At 47.0% G+C, this 17,822-nt stretch overlaps 1 protein-coding gene across 3 annotated transcripts in view; it reads right to left on the reverse strand.

The window, feature by feature from the left end:
* Positions 1–299: 299 nt before the first annotated feature.
* The window catches only part of TMEM178B (transmembrane protein 178B), a 356,103-nt gene continuing 338,580 nt past the window's right edge, over positions 300–17,822 (reverse strand). For 2 of the 3 annotated variants that reach the window (XM_057549740.1, XM_057549738.1), the window contains 2 exons: positions 1,997–3,028; positions 300–1,655 (listed from right to left, as the gene is read on the reverse strand). In XM_057549740.1, coding sequence (XP_057405723.1) covers positions 2,778–3,028 — 251 coding nt within the window. In that variant the 3' untranslated portion in view covers positions 300–1,655; positions 1,997–2,777. The remainder of the gene's footprint in view (positions 1,656–1,996; positions 3,029–17,822) is intronic. The other variant, XM_007177032.2, reaches the window with a different exon arrangement.

Below are 17,822 nucleotides of genomic sequence, written 5' to 3' on the forward strand. Positions count from 1 at the left end.
GATCTATTTATGGCAAGCATGGGATTAAAAAAGAGGGTATAAATTACAGGTTGGTGAACAGTACTGGTTACTTAAGAAAAGTTTAAATGATTGATTACAAATTGCCCCATTTGGAATTTCTTTCCCCATTTTCCTACAATTGGGAAACAGCTGAAATTTGGATGTGGTCACAGACAAGCCTTCTGCCCCAAAGAGATGCTGGTGGACGCCCACCTCTCCCTGCTAGGCGGAGCCCAGTCAAGATGCTTGGAAGGAAGACACAATCTGAGATACTTCTCCTCACTTTTCCTCAAGCCCAAGTATGCCCTTCCCCTGAAGTGGGAAATCTAACTTTTCAAAGCAAATTATTATTTTTTTAAATTCCCTGTACAATTGAAACACTGGGTTTTCCTGAAAATTATCTCCCTTCTCATAGAATACATCCTTTGTTTTATAAATCATCCTTAGAAGTGCAATTAGGAGCTAACAGCATTTCCTGCCCCGTCATCTCCTAGCTCCCCACGCACGGGGCACTCACTCACACATGAGCCTTTTTGCAGAAGCTGATCCGTGTCGCCAGCAAGGAAGTCTTGAGTAGTACACCGCACATCTGCGTCCAGGTACATACTGACACAAATGTACACAAAATGCACCAGAGAGATACACACACACAGAGACCCACACTCAGACCCATCCACGCACATCAGATGTCCTTTGTGGTTGTGAATTACACGCACACACACAGTCAAAAAGAGCAGATGAGGAGAGAGGCGGGACTTGGAGCCTGGTGGATGGAAGAGGGAGAAGGGAAATGGTTCACAGGTGAGAAAAGGGGGGATCTGGAGGGGAGGCAGGGTAGAGGACAGATAGATGAAACAGAGGGCATGGCTGGGAAGAAAGGCTGCTGAGTGGGTGGCAAAGTTCCCAGAGCACATTCAGTAATGAAGCAACTGAATTCTCGGCTACACGGTTGACCCATGGCTGGACGGCTCGGGGGATTCTCTCCTTGCCTCCCCAGGGCTGCTCGGCCCCCGCGGGGTCACTGAGGTGACGGTCAGCTGCTGCTGCCCACTCTTGCTGGCAGACTCCTGTCCCCCCAGCTTTCACAACCCGCTGGCTGGCTCCACAGCTCGCCAACCCCTGCAGTGCCAATGCGCTCAACCGAGCCTGAGACACCGGGCCGGACTGAGGCCACCTCTGTTTGGGTGCTAGCCACCAAGATGGCTACTTGGGGGTTCAAGGCCTTGAATACCAAGAGGAAAAGGAAGAAGATGGCAAGAGTCAAGAGTTCTCCATGAATTTACACAATATCATACAAACTGGAGTCCATGGGACATGGCGGCTCTCTCTGCAGGTGACCCATTTTCTTTCATCTGTACAGAGGTCACCCCTACAAAAGGGGTGGACGTCCAGTGACAAAGGACAGCTTCTGTGATGGGAAGTGAAAGGTCTTGTCTGGTATATGGACTTTCCAACAGCAACAGAGGCCACTTTCCTTCTCCCTCTTGAACTGTGTTCCCCCTCTTCGCTCATGGCTCGTGTACCCAGCTGTGTCTTGAACTTCCAAAATTAGAGGACTAAATCCCATGACGTCCCAGAACTGGGATGTGAAGCACCACAGGTCCTCTGCCCAGTGGTTTTGTCCTTGGTTCTGCCCTCTGGGAATTTCAGCTGCACTAAAAATAACAGAAAAACGCAACACAAATGATAAAACCCCACACTCAGAAAACATCCACACACACACACACACGCACACGCACACACACGCACGCACACACACTCCAGGGATCTGAAGCTGCAAAACTGGCCCCCGTAGAAGCCCGCCCCTCATGATGCTTCCTAGGTCTTGGGCCCTCCATCCTGGGCCATGAAACCACCACAAATGACAGACAACAGTTATAACCCACTATTGCCATTTAAAAAGGTGAAAAGAAAAAAAGGAAACTGCCTGAAGTTGTCGCATGCGTGCGCCCGCGCGCGCGCGCGTACACACACACACACACACACACACACACACATTACAGCGTTACTCCAAGGCTCCGATCTTCCTGGGGAGTGCAGATGGGGTTCGGGGCAGGGTGGCCTCTTGCTTAACTGGGCGTAAGGCAGCTGGAAGGTAAGACTGGGTTTTCTGAGCATCCACTGAAGTGTCCTCTCGTCGATGCGGATCTTGTCTCTCAGCATGCTGTGCTCTCCCCCTTCCCACCTCCGGAACTTTGTCCAAAAGTTTGGCAGCAAAGAGAAAACTCCCTTCTCGGTGTGTTTTCTCTTCCACTTCTTGTGTGTCACTGGTCGGCCAGGAAGGAAATCAGAACGGGAAGGGCAGGAGAAGAAAATGGTTCTGGAAATGGCCTCAAAGATCTGGTTACATTCTATGAACTAAGGGCATCGTTTCTCTGATATGATCGGTGTTGGGGTATTGTCCCCTCCTGCCAGCCCAGCGGAGGGCACGTCCTTGTCTACACCCGTGCCACCCCAGACCACGGGCACCGTCCCTTCCCAGCCCACCACCCCATCCTCGTGAGTGACGGCAATCGGGACTATCTCGAGTGGTGATGTCTTCAAGAAACCACGGAGCCAAAAGTTAAGAACTGATGGAAGAGCCACGTGATGGGGACGCCTTCCCCATCTCGGTGATGAGGCAACACAAAGTCCGACGAGATGCAGGTGCCTGAGCCAGCTCCACTCTGCCTCGGCACTGGCATCATCGTGATTGAGTTTTGTTGTATATATGTATATTATATATATATTTATATATATATTTATATATATATATATATGTATGGGTTTTTTTTTTTTTAGCACACTGTCCCATTCTCGGGTCTGGATTTGGGGCAGTTGGTCCTCGGGACAGGTTGGACAGAAGGGGCCAAGGTACAGAAGAATCCCGAGATTAGCGTGAGGCCCAGGCCCCCCCAAGCACAGAACATGGACCATCCGTAGCCATGGCTGATGTCGTCGGGGAGTCCATACAGGTAGCGTGGGTAGCGTGACAGCTCAAAGTTGATCCCGGCCACACAGGTGCACAGTGAAATGATGCAGAAAGTTCCTGAAGGAGAAGGGAAGAAACAGGGGTGGGGTAACAGAGAAGGAAAGGGAAGAGGAGAGGAAGAGAGAAAGAGAGAAGTGAGGTTTACTACATTTTCGATTTTCTTGAGTAGGAACAATGAGGAGATCCAGGTAAGAGTAACCTGCCAACGAGATCAATATTTGGAAATATTCATGGAGAGGGGAATAGTACCAAGGCTCCCTCATGCTCCAATAACTGCCCAGTCTTGCATAAACTCGGGGAGTCTCTCCTTTGGGAAAATACTAAAAATATATCACATGACAGTTTGTGTAGGGTGCAGTGAAGCAGGAGAGTATCTCGCTCATTTCTCGAAAGCCTTTAAAATTCACTGTCTTTCCTTGGAGACGCAGAAAACACCCCCCACTGCTACTTCTTTAAAGAGAAAAACATTTTTATTCTTTTCTTTTCCATACACAATGTCTCATACGATATTGGGTTTTCCTTTAATCCATTTACCAACCAGTCACCCAAATCCTGGAAGCCTTGTCCCGTAAGACAACGTTTCCCAGCGTTTTCTGTGGAACACTAAGCCTAGGAGATAACTCCTTTACGACGTGGCAGCAGAGGCAATAACTCTGGGAAACTCTGCACGTCACTTCTCACCCACTAAGATTCATAATCCACAGTAACATAAGTTAACTTGTCCAGCCTAGTCTTATGAGGTATTTCACAAACTTATTCAATGACGCTCCTTTAAAAAAAACCATTGCTCAAATTAACCCCCAATGAGAAGGCTGCTACAAGAGATACAATGTTATCAAATAGAATTATAAGTCCACTTTTAGCCAATAGATATTTGATGTACCTAAAATGAGTTTAAGAGCTTTTCTGGATATTTGCTGTGTCTAATATTTCCTCTGTCACTGCAGATAGGAGAACAATGGCCTGAAGAAGTAAAGTTTGGAAAAGGCTGGGTGGGGTCGATAGTACTGCAGGGGTCCAGGCACTTCAGTGGCTGTGATCTGTGTTTCCAAAGACCACTAAGTCAGGAGCAGAGCAGAGGGCGGTCCAGAGGCAGGGAGACCAGTTAGGAGCTGTAGTCAAGGGGAGAAGGAAGGAGGGGTCTGGCGAGGAGGGAGCAGGGCAGGACTGAATGACTGTTTAGTGAATGATGGCTGGTAGAGGCAATGGAAAGCAGTGAGTCAGGGGTGACCTGGGCACAGGTGCCGCATAAATAAAATTGTGTGGGTGGGAAGCATGTAGGTGTATGTATGTGTGCGTGTGTGTGTGTGTGCGTGTACATGCTTGTGCACGTGTGTGCAGCGACAGTCATCGTGTACAAACAGATATGGTACCATCATTACCTGGGAAAACAGTGGGGGGGTTACAAAGCACCCCGAGTCTCTCCCGCTGTGCCCTGGGGTTCAGACGGAATTCTAAGACGGTACCCAGGGTGGATTATGTCTCATCCCAGACTTTCTGAATCAGAATCTTGGGGAGAGGATGGGAATCTTTCCTTTTTAAAAGTTCCTCAGATGATTTCTGTTGATTGGCCTGGTGAGACCCTGTGTTAGGGCAGAGGTTCTTTGTATAACCTTGAGGCACAGATTCAGGTGAGGGAAGAAGCAGAGGGGGGCCAGAGGGAAGGAGGCAGCCTGTGGGACCCCGGCCAAGGACAGCGTGATGGCTTGGGAGTGCCAGAATTGAAGAAAGCTTCGTTTTGACACCAGTTCCAAAGAATCCAAACTCCAACAAACCAGAGCTGGCCTGCTTGGGCCTCAAGTACGCTTTCAATTTCTGGTTTAGAAACCTGAGTGTGCGATGACGTCATTTACTAAAATTTAGATTTAGGACAGGAAGAGGGAGAGAGAGAGCGCACATGTGTGCATGCGTGCTGAGTTCAAATCTGAGCTGCCCTTGGGATGTTAAGGCACTTGGCACCGTGGGTCTGGAGCCTGGTAGTAATTTCTGAGCTAGAGATGTGGACTGAGTCATCATCTTATAAACTGAAGCTCTGGATGTGACTGAGGTCACCCAAGGGCTCTCTATAAACTCTATCCACATAGGATACTTTTAAAAATGGAGACATTTCTTCTCATCAAATTGTGTACAGTCTTCCTGATCAAGTGCAGTGATTTGTTCCCGGAGAGAAGGTCGGTCTCAAGGAAGTTTTGATCTTCCCAAGTTGCCAGTAGCTGAAAAAGCTTGATAGACACTATTTTAAGGGTGTTCTGCAAGCAGAGCAGACAGGACACAAAGATGAGGTTGATAAATGAAGACCTAATTACTTAATTACCATATGGACTTAATTACCTACCAGTTGGAAATGGCCCAGCTTGTTGATAACATACATCTTGTTGTCATGTTAATAGGGTTAGTTGGGATATCTTCCTGCCTTCACTTCCTGTCAGTTGTTCTGTGACTTTGGAACCTCTAAAGATTTCTGTGGTTTGTTAGCTTCCGTCAATATTCCCATAGATGGGAAAAAACTTTGAGGGCTCTCACTTAAGATGGCCCGTTATGCAGGTCATCTGTGCAACATGTCAGGAAAGCCCGGTGTGACAAAGAGGGAAGAGTTGGAGCAGCTTCCGTCAGCTACCATAGACACGGCTGTTTTCCGTTCGGAGCAAGGATTGATATTTTTATGTACTTCTGCACTTATAAATTCAAGTTTGGAAACGTGCATTAATAACGGGAAATACACACGGCAGGAGTACCGGAGCGTGGGGGGATGAGGGGCACAGGCGCGCAAGGACCCTACCTGACCCAGCTTTGTGTCTCAGGTGATGAGCCCAAGTCTCAGACCTGTGGATTGGTGACCAACTGGGAAGGGTGGGGTGCAGAACTCCCCCTACCACCAACAACTCTGAGGGGTTCCCTGAGGAACTAATAGAGATTCTAAATGTCTCTGCTAGAAAGCATCCTCAATTAAAGGGCGGTAATAGATATTACAGCACGGGGGACTGCAGCCTCTTTCCATTCACCCAGAAGTACAGTGGTCCTTTGGGCAGGTATGAGGCTCTCCTCTCCCCTCAAGGAGCAGGCCGTGGCCTGGGTCATTTTATTGCTCGGGAGCACTTATCGACTGGTGAGGGAGGATCCAAGAAAGGCAAACGTAATAATGCACGGTCACATCTTCTCAATAATTCCCCCCCATGGCTTGGGGTTTGAGCCTAATTCCAATCAGGCTCCAAGACTAACTGTAGTCACAGCTAGCAATTAAGTGAAAAGAACTGCCCAAGCCCTTCCCTTTGGAGCAAGGCTCTGCTGTGTGGCCAGAACTGGCTGTAACACTGGCCAGGCAAGTAGGAACAGCAGCAGCGCGGCTGTCAGACCTAAGTGATGTCAGGTCTGGGGAGGCAGGTTAACTGCAAGGGGGCAGACGGAAGGGGACATTCCTGCGGCCGCAGGCTCCATGGTGTACCCAACAGCCAATCAGCAAATATCTGTTGAACTTCTATGTTTGTGCCAAGCATTATGCTAGATGTTAGGGGGATAAAAAGGAGAATAAGATAGGATCACTGTTCTTAAGAATTTTTAATAAAATCTAAAATAAAAAGATGAAAAAAAATCTTATAATCTCGCTGGGGATATGAGACAGACATAAATGAAAAGCTGAGGATGAAGTGAAAATAGTACCAGACTGGGGATTAAGAGACCTGAGTTTAGTATCAGCTCTGAATCTTTGGTCCCCTCATCTGTAAAATCGGGGAGCTGGAGCAGACAGCTATAAGGTGGCTCCTATATTTAGCCATGTTTAGGAAAAGAAGGGCTAATACCCAGAAGTAAATGGTAAGAGACAACTATGCCGGGCCAGGGAAGGTTTCCCAGAGGAAGCAGTGTCTTGAAAAATGAACAGGGTGTCCGCAGGCAATAAAGAGAAGGGGGTCCACACCTGGCCTGGAGAGCATCCCTCCTTCAACCCCAGTGCCCCAGTGTCCTAGGTCTCTAAGCCTGAGTCGAGAAGGCATGTCCATGTCCCACTTCCATCGTGCCTCTAACTTCTGAAATGCTCACTGCTGCCACCCTGGTCAGGCTTCCATCATCTCCCACAGAACCTCTGTAACAGATCATCGGTTCCCTGCCTTCTTCTTCCAGTGATATTAAAAAAAATTTAAATCCCACCTTCCTTACCCTGCCTGAATGGCCTTACCTGAGTGGACACTTCCTACCTATATGACCTCATTTCTCAGCTTGACCCCCATACTCCCTGTACTCTAGCTAAGAAGAATGGCCTTCTTCTTGAGATCTTCTGGGATCTCAACTCAAATGCCATCCTCTCAGAGAGATCCTTCCTGACCCTCTCCTAAAGTAGTCCCTCCTCCAGTGGTTTTCAAACCCTGTTCGATGGAGGTGCCTCAGGAGCTGCCACTGGGAAAGGAAGAGGGAGTAAAAGAGACCCCCAGCCCTCTCTCCTCTCTTTGGCCAGAATAGCCCTGCTTTGATCTGTTTCCACGTGAAATTTCATTTGATCTAAACATTTTTGAAAAGCACCAGCCTTGTCCATTCACAAGGGGACCATAAGGCATGTCATTATAGGAACTGTAAAGCTTTGGACAGCAAAGTGCAATGGCTCTTCTATTAGTTTCAAGTCCATGCCTTTGGCAGAAATAGCTAATCAATCTCAACCCTCATTCCTGCTGGTCCTGGAAGGGGCCTCAGACTCCTACTCAGCCCAGCCCTCCCGGCAGCCAGCCCCAACTAGTCAGTTGCAGTGGGCTGGAAGGAAAAATGACATCTAATTACCCTTTCCGTGCCAGGACTCGCACACATTTGGACTCAGAGCTCGGGAAGTCCAGTTAGATGAGACCACACCACCCCATGTGCCCGCAGCCCAAGAGCCAGTGCTAACAAGGTCCACTGGCATAGAGGGACCAGTGCCCTCCAGACCCCTCTGGTGTCCCTATTTGCAAACTCCACCTGTGAGCGGGAAGGCATGGCCAAGGAGTGTAACGAACTCTGCAAACATAGATGCTTCCTTTTGATTCAAAGACAGCACCTGCTTCCTTGGATGACCATCCCCACCTGGAGCTCTTTCAGGACTCAAACCCATGATGTCACCTGGCAACCCATGGTCCAGCCCCAGTCACCGGTGTCTGCGTGTCCCGTCAGCGCCTAGCTGGAAGGGGCGAGGGCTGTGTGGTGTTCTGGGATCCCTGGCCGCACGCCCGCTGGCTGCCCCCCACCCCTCCACTCCAGGCACCGCTGAGGCTTGAGTGAGGGCGAGACAGAGAAAAGAGTTTCCATGCCCAGCCGGCCGACTTCTCGTCCCAGCACCAAATACAGCATCTTCACCCACCTCCTCGCGTTGCTGCCATCTCTAATTAATGTTTCTCTGGTTGCTGAATATTAGATTCTAGTTTTCTCCCCACTTTTAGTTTCTTGGCTGTTTGACAACTTCCTCCTGCTTGGATGGATATCTCTTCCCTGAGTTTCCAAGCTGCCCCTTGATCCAGGCTTGGTCCCCCCCCTCCCTAGATGTCACTGTCTGTCTCCTCCTTTGTCTTTTCAGACTTGGGGCTTCCATTCCTCCTCTGAACCCACATTCCATGCTCTTTCTGGCCACTTCACCCTCTCCTCTGATTTGAACTACCACCAGAACATGAGTGATTCATAGGATTATGTGATAGTATGTGGTATCACATATTATGTAATTCTGCGTCCCAATCCCCAGGGACACGATACGTTTGAGGTACTCCCTGGCTACACACAGGATTTCCAGTGCTTCCCCCATAATCCCCAATTCCCTTCAGTTTCCGACTTTTTTTTCTTTCTAAGTCTTGCTTCCCTAGAAGGGTGATCAACCATCCCAGTTTGCCTGGGAGTTGGTGAGGGTAGAGGGTGTGTCCCTAGTAAGTGTGACTTTTGGTCCTAAAACTAGAAAAGACCTGGGCTAAGTAGTACACATTGGTCACCCTTCCTACACGTTCCCTCCTGCCCTGCACTCTGGGGCCAATCGGTGATACTGCAATGACTACAAAAATTAATCCTCGCTTGTAGGTTACAGAAAACCTAAAGCCTTATTAACCCAGTGGAAGCACAGAAACTTGGATCCCTGGGTATGTTGCCACGTTAAGAAATGCCAGGCCAGGAGAGCATTGTTTTGGGGCAGTTAACTCTTCTGCAACCTTGAAGTGTCACCAGGGAGCACTTAATCTGCAACCCCAAATGGTTCTATCCCAGTACCACCTGGTAGGTTGATTACCAAGATATTTTTAAGCTGATATTCAGAGTTTTGGCATCAACCTCTGCTCAGCCCACTTCCGAGCAGTGACTGCAGGTACGTAAGGCGGGCGAGATGGGGCCTCCTACGTGGCCGCTGCTTCAGCATCCACAGGAGGGGAGGGGAGAACGCGTCTCCACTTCTTGCAGGGACTGTTGGAGAAGCCATGTGGTAAAACCACAGCCACGGACCCCGTGGAGAAACAGTGTCAAAACCGTGGTCTCAGGCAAGGCAGCGAAGTGCTCTTGCTAATTCAAGAAGCCATTGCCTAGGAAACCGAGGGCCTCAGGAAGGTTCTCACAGGAATCCAGGGCGGTCACATATTGTGTGCAGAGGCATTTTCCCAAATAGCTATTCTTTCTGTGACCAAGTTGTACCCAAAACTTCACTGGAGTATAATTTCTGCAGCTTTCCAGGGCCAGAGATCCATCTGTGTGACATTTTCTGCTCTTGGGAATAAGGAGTGACGCCTGCTTATCCCTGACCCTCACGTGCTGCCTTGTTGCTATGGTGGCCAGAGGGCCTCTGTCCTGACCCCAGCCCCACAGGTCGCTGCAAAGCTGTCTCTGCAGAAGTGCCCTCGCGGACGTGTGTCAGGGAGGTCAGGATGCAGCCCAATCCTCTCTAAGACTCTCTCCCTTCCGCCCCCTCTGAGCTTTAAAACCGTAAAGAAGCAAATCGGCAAACAGAAAAAGGATCCCTCCTCCTTTAACAGTGGTATGCATCCCAGGAAGCTGATGTATACAAACCCTTCCTTTGCTTAGATTAAATGCCTCAGCAGCATTTAGCTCTTGATAGCACTTTATAGCTTTGCTCAGACCTGCATGGAATATAAATTACTGTTGAATTATACACCACTGCATCAGCCAGCAGGCAGGTCACATGGGGCTTCACAGCCAAGGTGCCTTAGGGCTTCACTGGGATGAGGCAGGGGGTGGTGACAGGCTCTGGGGGAGAACACACTGCAGGGGATGGGGCCCTGAGTTAAGACAAAACCATCCATCATTCTGCAAGCTCTGCAGATGCTCTAGGCAGTCATTGCATGAATGCCACCTCACCCGCAAGGCAAGCGGCTTTTGTATCCCCGAGTCTGTCTGCACACTGCAAGGCTGGTCTACGTCCGGGCATGATTATGCCACAGGAATGCCACATCCTCAGCTCAAGCGACGAAAGGGACTCGCTGGTTCAAATAGGCTGGCATTGACTCTAAAGAAAAAGCCTCCGCGTTCCTATCACAGAACACGGAGTCTCATCCCTTGGTTTTCCATATCTCCAGGGTAGCCACCAAACCTGGAAACATGGGTGTCATGGACTGAATTGTGTCCTCATAAAATTCCTATACTGAAGCCCTAATCCCCCCAATATTTCAGAATGTGACTGTATTTGGAGATAGGGCTGTCAAACAGCTAATTAAGTGAAAATGAGGCTCTTAGGGTGGGCCCTAATCCAACGTGACTCGTGTCTTTGTAAGAGATTAGGACATACAAAGAGATATGAGACAGCTGCGTGCACAGAGGGAGGACCACATGAAAAGGCAGCAAGAGGGAGACCACCTGCAAGGCTGCGAGACAGGCCTCAGAGGAAGCAACCCTGATGACACCTTGATCTTGGACTTCCAGCCTCCAGAACTGTGAAAAAATGAATTTCTCTTGTTTAAGCCACCCAGTGTGTCGTTATTTTGTTTTGGCAGTCACTGCAATCTGATACAACAGGTGAATATATAATAACTGGCTTATTAACAGAACGTTACAATACATGATAAAATAAGGCTATGTTTCCAGCCTTTATGGCTACCTGTAACAAAAACAGGCATCTAAACACAGCCGTACAAAACAATAGCTGCTGGGCGTCGTGTGGCTTTTTCTCCATCTCATCAACGCATCTACGCTTACTCGCCCTCAATCCCCATCACGACACTTATTCTTCTGGGTGTATGTTAGATTTGATCACAAGATCACTGGCCCTGGTGACCTCTACACCCAAGACTGAGCCTTTTCAAACTCGGGGAAACACCTAAAGGGCTGAGCCAATGGAAGAGAGCATCAGTGGGTTCAAAGGTTGTGATGGGAATTTACTAAGGTCAAAGCGCCACTGTCCAGTCTCCTTGACTGGACTCTGCCATTTCCATCCTTTACCCAGTCTGCACAGAGCCCCTGCCGCTATCCTGGCAGTTATCCTTTATGGCCCAGTCCAAGCCCCGAATGGCCCAAGAACTCTTCTCTGAGTATGCCCAGCACCAGATAATCCACATTTTTTTCAGAAGCCCTAAAACTTTTCTGGTCTGGAACAGGCAATCTGACAATTAGCCATAGGAACTTTCTCTTGTTCTCTGTTTTAGTTTGTGTTCAGCTAGACTGTAACTTTCTCCAGAATTGGTTACGGTAGTGGTGTCTCCTTTCATATTAGATACAGCACTGCCCAGTAAATCCATATCACTGGAGGAAATGGATTTCTGGGCTATGGAGCTTTTAAATGAAAATATGGGCTTTGAAACCCAGAAGGGAATGAAGGCGATATCCCGGCTGGCCCTCCCACCCTCCTTTCTCCTAAATCGTTTTGCGGTTGCTGAGGTGTTTTTGTATGCGTGCGTGTGCGTGTACGTGTGTGCGTGCACGCGTGTGCCCACACAGGTACATGCCTATCTACCTTGCGTTTCAATGGGTACCCTGGATTTCAGGAAGCATTTTTATTTTTAGGGAAATTCAGCATCAGAATAATACCCTCTCCGCAGGATTATTTTGAAGAGCGATAATAATAAATGTGAAAAGGCTTAGAGAAGTTAAAATTGCTTTCTATATGTAAGGTATGATATTAGAAATGGAAAGCTTTAAGTGAGGGCGAAGAAAAATTGTCCTGGAGGACAAGAAAAATTGTGCTTGCTGCTTTTCACCTCCATCACCCGCTCCATTCTCTCCCGGCCCCGTCGCAGGGCAAGTGCCAAACCAGGAAGCACTTGCTCTCAGCAGAGACCAGAGACTGTGCTCACTCAGGACCCTTCGTTCTGTGGGCTTTGTTGGCACTCCAACCACGGAATTTGGAAGATCTCAGAATACACTTCTGAGACCCTCCTTGGTAAGGGAACTTATCTTTGGGCTCAGGTTTCAGCATCCAGTGGGGGTTAGTTACATCATGACATCGCTGGGTTTGCAAAGAAGCCTGTGGCTCAACCAGGATGGGTAAAAGGAAGCAGCCCTAAGAGAAGGGTTGGGAATAGCTAGGTGACATGAGTTGGGGACCTTTTATAAGTGCTGTAGAGGCTCTGACCGTGGTTCCCCTGGAATGTAGAGACAGCATTTACAGCTATCCCATTTATTAAATTATTATAAAATTCATTTATTAAACACCTATTGCCTAGTGGACCGTGAGAGCTATTTTTTTGTTTTGTTTTGTTTTTAGTCTACACAGTACACTTTCCCTTCTTTCTTCTTTTGTTAAAACACCACCCCCATTGTTCCTCCCGGGGAAGCCATTCTGCGATCACAAGGATTAATTCAGGCAGAGGCAGTTGACTCAAGCCAAGCCTCAGTTTCTGTATCTTCTGTACCTCTTGAGGTTGCTGTAACATTACATATATTTATGTAAATCATATATGTATATGCATTAATATATATACACACATCATATAAATTATATAATTCACATCATAATCCCAAATTAAATAATTTGCTGAAGGTCCCAAAGTATAAGGAACAGAGCAAATATTTGATTTCGCTGTAAAGCCTCAAACTATTTGATTGTGGAAACATCTGAGAACTACACATCACACTTGCTTCCACTGGCCCCATTAAAAAACAATATCCCCCAGGGGAAGCAACCACTGGCCCACTCCACTCTTGCCCACCTGGTCTTGGATATTTCATGCTTCAGGGAATGAAAAGTTGGGAACATCTGAGCCTGGTGGTCTGTGGTGAGCTAAGAGCTTTCCAAATAGGGCAGGAAAGAGCGTTCTAGAGAGGAAATGAATCAAGAGTGCAGCATCACATTTTTCTCAATGCGAATTTTTGCAGTTTTCTATCCATCTGGGCCTTGGTTCAGGGCTGAGAGTTAGTGGATCCAACTGGCGTCTTAACTAGACTAAGAGTGGCACCTACAGCTGTGCAGAAAGGAACATTCTCAAGCTGTGAATAGTGAGCTTCCAAGTGTAAGGCCACTTAGAGCATGCCATATTCCTGCCCCTGCTTCTCTTTTCTCTCCTCCTCTTTCTAGGCCAGCACTTTCTGGTGGACAACAAGGGTCCATGGAGAAAACATTGAGAACCTTTAGGGCAGAGGGCAATCTTGCCCTGGGCTTCTTGCTAGGGACAATGCTTGAAGTCATACAAAACCTCCTGCAGACCGTATCTCAGATACTACAGCTCTCTGGTTGGTCTAACATTCATCTTCCTAAGTAGATACAAGGATTTTGCAGAGAAAGCCACACCACCAATGCCACCCCCACCCCCCAAAGCCAGCATGAAGCCCAATACAAGTAAATCTATCATTATGTTTGAATTCCTGTCTTGGTCATCATAAGGCTCTCGTGGCCCACCCAGAGGTCCACCAAGTCAGCCTGCACCAGCTTCCTGGGAGGAGAGCTGCTACTGATGGGGATGTGGCTTAGTGGAAAGACAACTTCCACCAAGAATCAGAAAATCCAGGTTCTGGTCCCATTCTTTCCCATTAAGTGGATAAACCACCTCATCTCTCTTGGCTATGATCAACCATAAAATACAGGGGGTAGGACCAGATCTCTAAGATCCTTCCAATTAAATGATCCTGTGACTCTAGGTATTGGGACAAAAAGGTACCGTTCTCTCTGAATTGTTCTAGGACCTGCTGTCACTTATTCTGTCAAACATGAGCTGCCTGGAGAGAAGATACTGCTTCTCACCTCCTGACATGCACGGAAGGGCTGGAGAACGAGACCATTAGATGTCATTACTTGCCATCAGTGTGCATATGAGGCTCAGCTCAAAACTGCCCTGATTTGAAACATGGAAGGATTGGGACCCAGCTGTTTAAGTGTCTGGAAGAAATTGGCTCCTGTAAGAAATCTCTCTGGCTTCTGCCCTATCTGATCCAAGCCAATGGCATGTTCATTAGCAGAGGAAGACGCTTGGGGTGGTAGCCAGAAGATCAGGAGAGTCTACCACCTGGTTTGGTTTATGTTTCCATATGCCTGGCACATTTGTCAGCTTGGCCTGGCCTTTCTTTGAGATGAAAACCTGTACCCAAGTGATTCTGGCATGCTGTCACCTCACCACTGGGTCACTGAACACATATATAGCTTTATATGGATCAAATGCTTATATATACTATTTTTAATAGGATAGGCATTGTCCCAAATGCTTTACAAATGGTAGTTCTTTGAATCCTCAAAGCAACCTTATGAGATTTAGATGGGGAAAGACACAGAGAGGTTAAGTAAATTGCCCAAGATCACCAGCTGCTCTGTACTGGAGCCAGGATTCAAATCCATGCTTTTGCCACTTGTTATGTCTTCTCTCATTCCAGCTATTTCACGTGCATGTGTGTTGTCTCTGGAGCTGGACTGTACGCAATGCAAGCAGAGAAGCTCTTTTCCTCCTCAATAGGGCCCTATACACAGTGGCGTTGAAATAAGATTTATCCACTAGATGGTGAGATTGGGAGAAGAGGCCCTATTGTTATCAAACGTGGTCCTGAGGAGGCTCTGGGTGCCCCTCAGACTCAAGGCTCAGTTAATAAAATCTCGTGGCTGAATTCTCCAGAGAACTAGGAAACCGTATCACAACCGTACGTAACTTCACTCCTATTTGTGTTGGGTAAAAGGGTGACTTCCTGTAGAGGGACATGAGTTTTCTATGAGGAGCAGGATGGTGTGGCTGAGGAAGGAAAGGAATCAAGATCAGAGCACTAACTCTCTTGCAGTAAGACTGTAGCTTCCCAGGAGGCCAGAAACCAACCCCAGTGGGCAGAGTAAGCTGGTGGTCAGACGACCCAAAGGAGCTCGGTACGGACCGCAGCCCATCAGAGGGCTCCTCCCCACAGTGCTAATGGCTCGTTAGTGGGCCTCTACCTAGCAATGCTTTTAGCTTCACTTTTGTCTGGGAGATTTAGGGAATGATCATTATTCACCCCTCTTCATTTTCTGAATTCAAACTCTGATAAGAAGAAAGTCCCAGAAAGGAGGTAGACAGGATGGGAAATACCAGCTTTCTTACTGTTGAGGCAAGTGTGGCAACTGTGGCTTGGCCCCTGGCCACAATCAAGCTCGGTAATACTTCCCCCACAAGGCTGACATTTTAGGATGGTTTCCCCAAGGGAATGTTTGGGTCTGCAGAGCAGATACACTCACCCAGAAGTGACTCACACTGGTGGGCCAGAAAAAGAAAGGGAAATAGGCCTCCAACCTGGCCTCCTGATGCTGGCCTGAGCCTTGACCCTGAGAATACTGGCCACCTGGAGGAGCAAAGCACGGGCAGAAGATCCACATGTTGCTGGGGTCCCCAAGCTTGGCCTCCTCTGGCCTCACCAATCAGAGAAGTCAGTCACCTCTTCTCCTTTAGAAGTAGGGCCTTATAAGGTTGAGTTGGTACCCTTCTAAAGAGAGGAGAGAAGTTTCCTACTTTATGGGCCCAGAAGGGAATGCTGAGATAAAGAGAGAATGCCATCCAATTTCCCTTGGCCGTACTAACTCAGGGACCCTAAAAAGCTGTGACCCAGAGGATTCCGGGAAATGTGATTTCAGTAGAACTTGTCTGAAAATGTTGAGAGCTGAATTGGAAGGGATATTTTAATTAATCATCATTTAAAATAAACTGTAGCCTGGGAGTGTGGTGGAATGTTTAAGGGATTCTTAGGTTTTGTTATGGGGCCAGTAGGAAGGACACAGCTATTGGCATTTCTTCCTCCACAGGGCCAAAATTGTGGCGTCAAATATCATACTAAATTTATATTTAACTTGACACAAAGCTGCTTAAGCATTTTTTTTTTTTAAAGATGAAAGGGGAGAGGGCAGACAGCAGAAACAGGAAGAACTACAATCCTGCAGCCTGTGGAACAAAAACCACATTCACGGAAAGACAAGATGAAAAGGCAGATGGCTATGTACCAGATGAAGGAACAAGATAAAACCCCAGAAAAACAACTAAATGAAGTGGAGACAGGCAACCTTCCAGAAAAAGAATTCAGAATAATGATAGTGAAGATGATCCAGGACCTCAGAAAAACAATGGAGGCAAAGATCAAGAAGATGCAAGAAATGTTTAACAAAGACCTAGAAGAATTAAAGAACAAACAAACAGAGACAAACAAGACAATAACTGAAATGAAAACTACACTAGAAGGAATCAATAGCAGAATAACTGAGGCAGAAGAATGGATAAGTGGCCTGGAAGACAGAATGGTGGAATTCACTGCTGCAGAACAGAATAAAGAAAAAACAATGAAAAGAAATGAAGACAGCCTAAGAGACCTCTGGGACAACATTAAACGCAACAACATTCGCATTATAGGGGTCCCAGAAGGAGAAGAGAGAGAGAAAGGACCAGAGAAAATATTTGAAGAGATTATAGTCGAAAACTTCTCTAACATGGGGAAAGAAATAGCCACCCAAGTCCAGGAAAGGCAGAGAGTCCCAGGCAGGATAAACCCAATGAGAAACACGCCGAGGCACATAGTAATCAAATTGGCAAAAATTAAAGACAAAGAAAAATTATTGAAAGCAGCAAGGGAAAAATGACAAATAACATACAAGGGAACTCCCATAAGGTTAACAGCTGATTTCTCAGCAGAAACTCTACAAGCCAGAAGGGAGTGGCATGATATACTTAAAGTGATGAAAGGGAAGAACCTACAACCAAGATTACTCTACCCGGCAAGGGTCTCATTCAGATTCCATGGAGAAATCAAAAGCTTTACAGACAAGCAAAAGCTAAGAGAATTCAGCACCACCAAACCACCTCTACAACAAATGCTAAAGGAACTTCTCTAAGTGGGAAACACAAGAGAAGAAAAGGACCTACAAAAACAAACCCAAAACAATTAAGAAAATGGTAATAAGAACAAACATATTGATAATTACCTTAAACGTGAATGGATTAAATGCTCCAACCAAAAGACACAGGCTGGCTGAATGGATACAAAAACAGGACCCATATATGTGCTATCTACAAGAGACCCACTTCAGACCTAGGGACACATACAAACTGAAAGTGAGGGGATGGGAAAAGATATTCCATGCAAATGGAAATCAAAAGAAAGCTGGGGTAGCAATGCTCATATCAGATAAAATAGACTTTAAAATAAAGAAGGTTACAAGAGACAAGGAAGGACACTACATAATGATCAAGGGATCAATCCAAGAAGATATAACAATTATAAATATATATGCACCCAACACAGGAGCACTTCAATACATAAGGCAACTGCTAACAGCTATAAAAGAGGAAATTGACAGTAACACAATAATAGTGGGGGACTTTAACACCTCACTTACAACAATGGACAGATCATCCAAAATGAAAATAAATAAGGAAACAGAAGCTTTAAATGACACAATAGACCAGATAGATTTAATTGATATTTATAGGACATTCCATCCAAAAACAGCAGATTACACGTTCTTCTCAAGTACGCACGGAACATTCTC

The sequence above is a fragment of the Balaenoptera acutorostrata genome, chromosome 7, assembly GCF_949987535.1.
Source record: "Balaenoptera acutorostrata chromosome 7, mBalAcu1.1, whole genome shotgun sequence".
NCBI lineage: Eukaryota > Metazoa > Chordata > Mammalia > Artiodactyla > Balaenopteridae > Balaenoptera > Balaenoptera acutorostrata.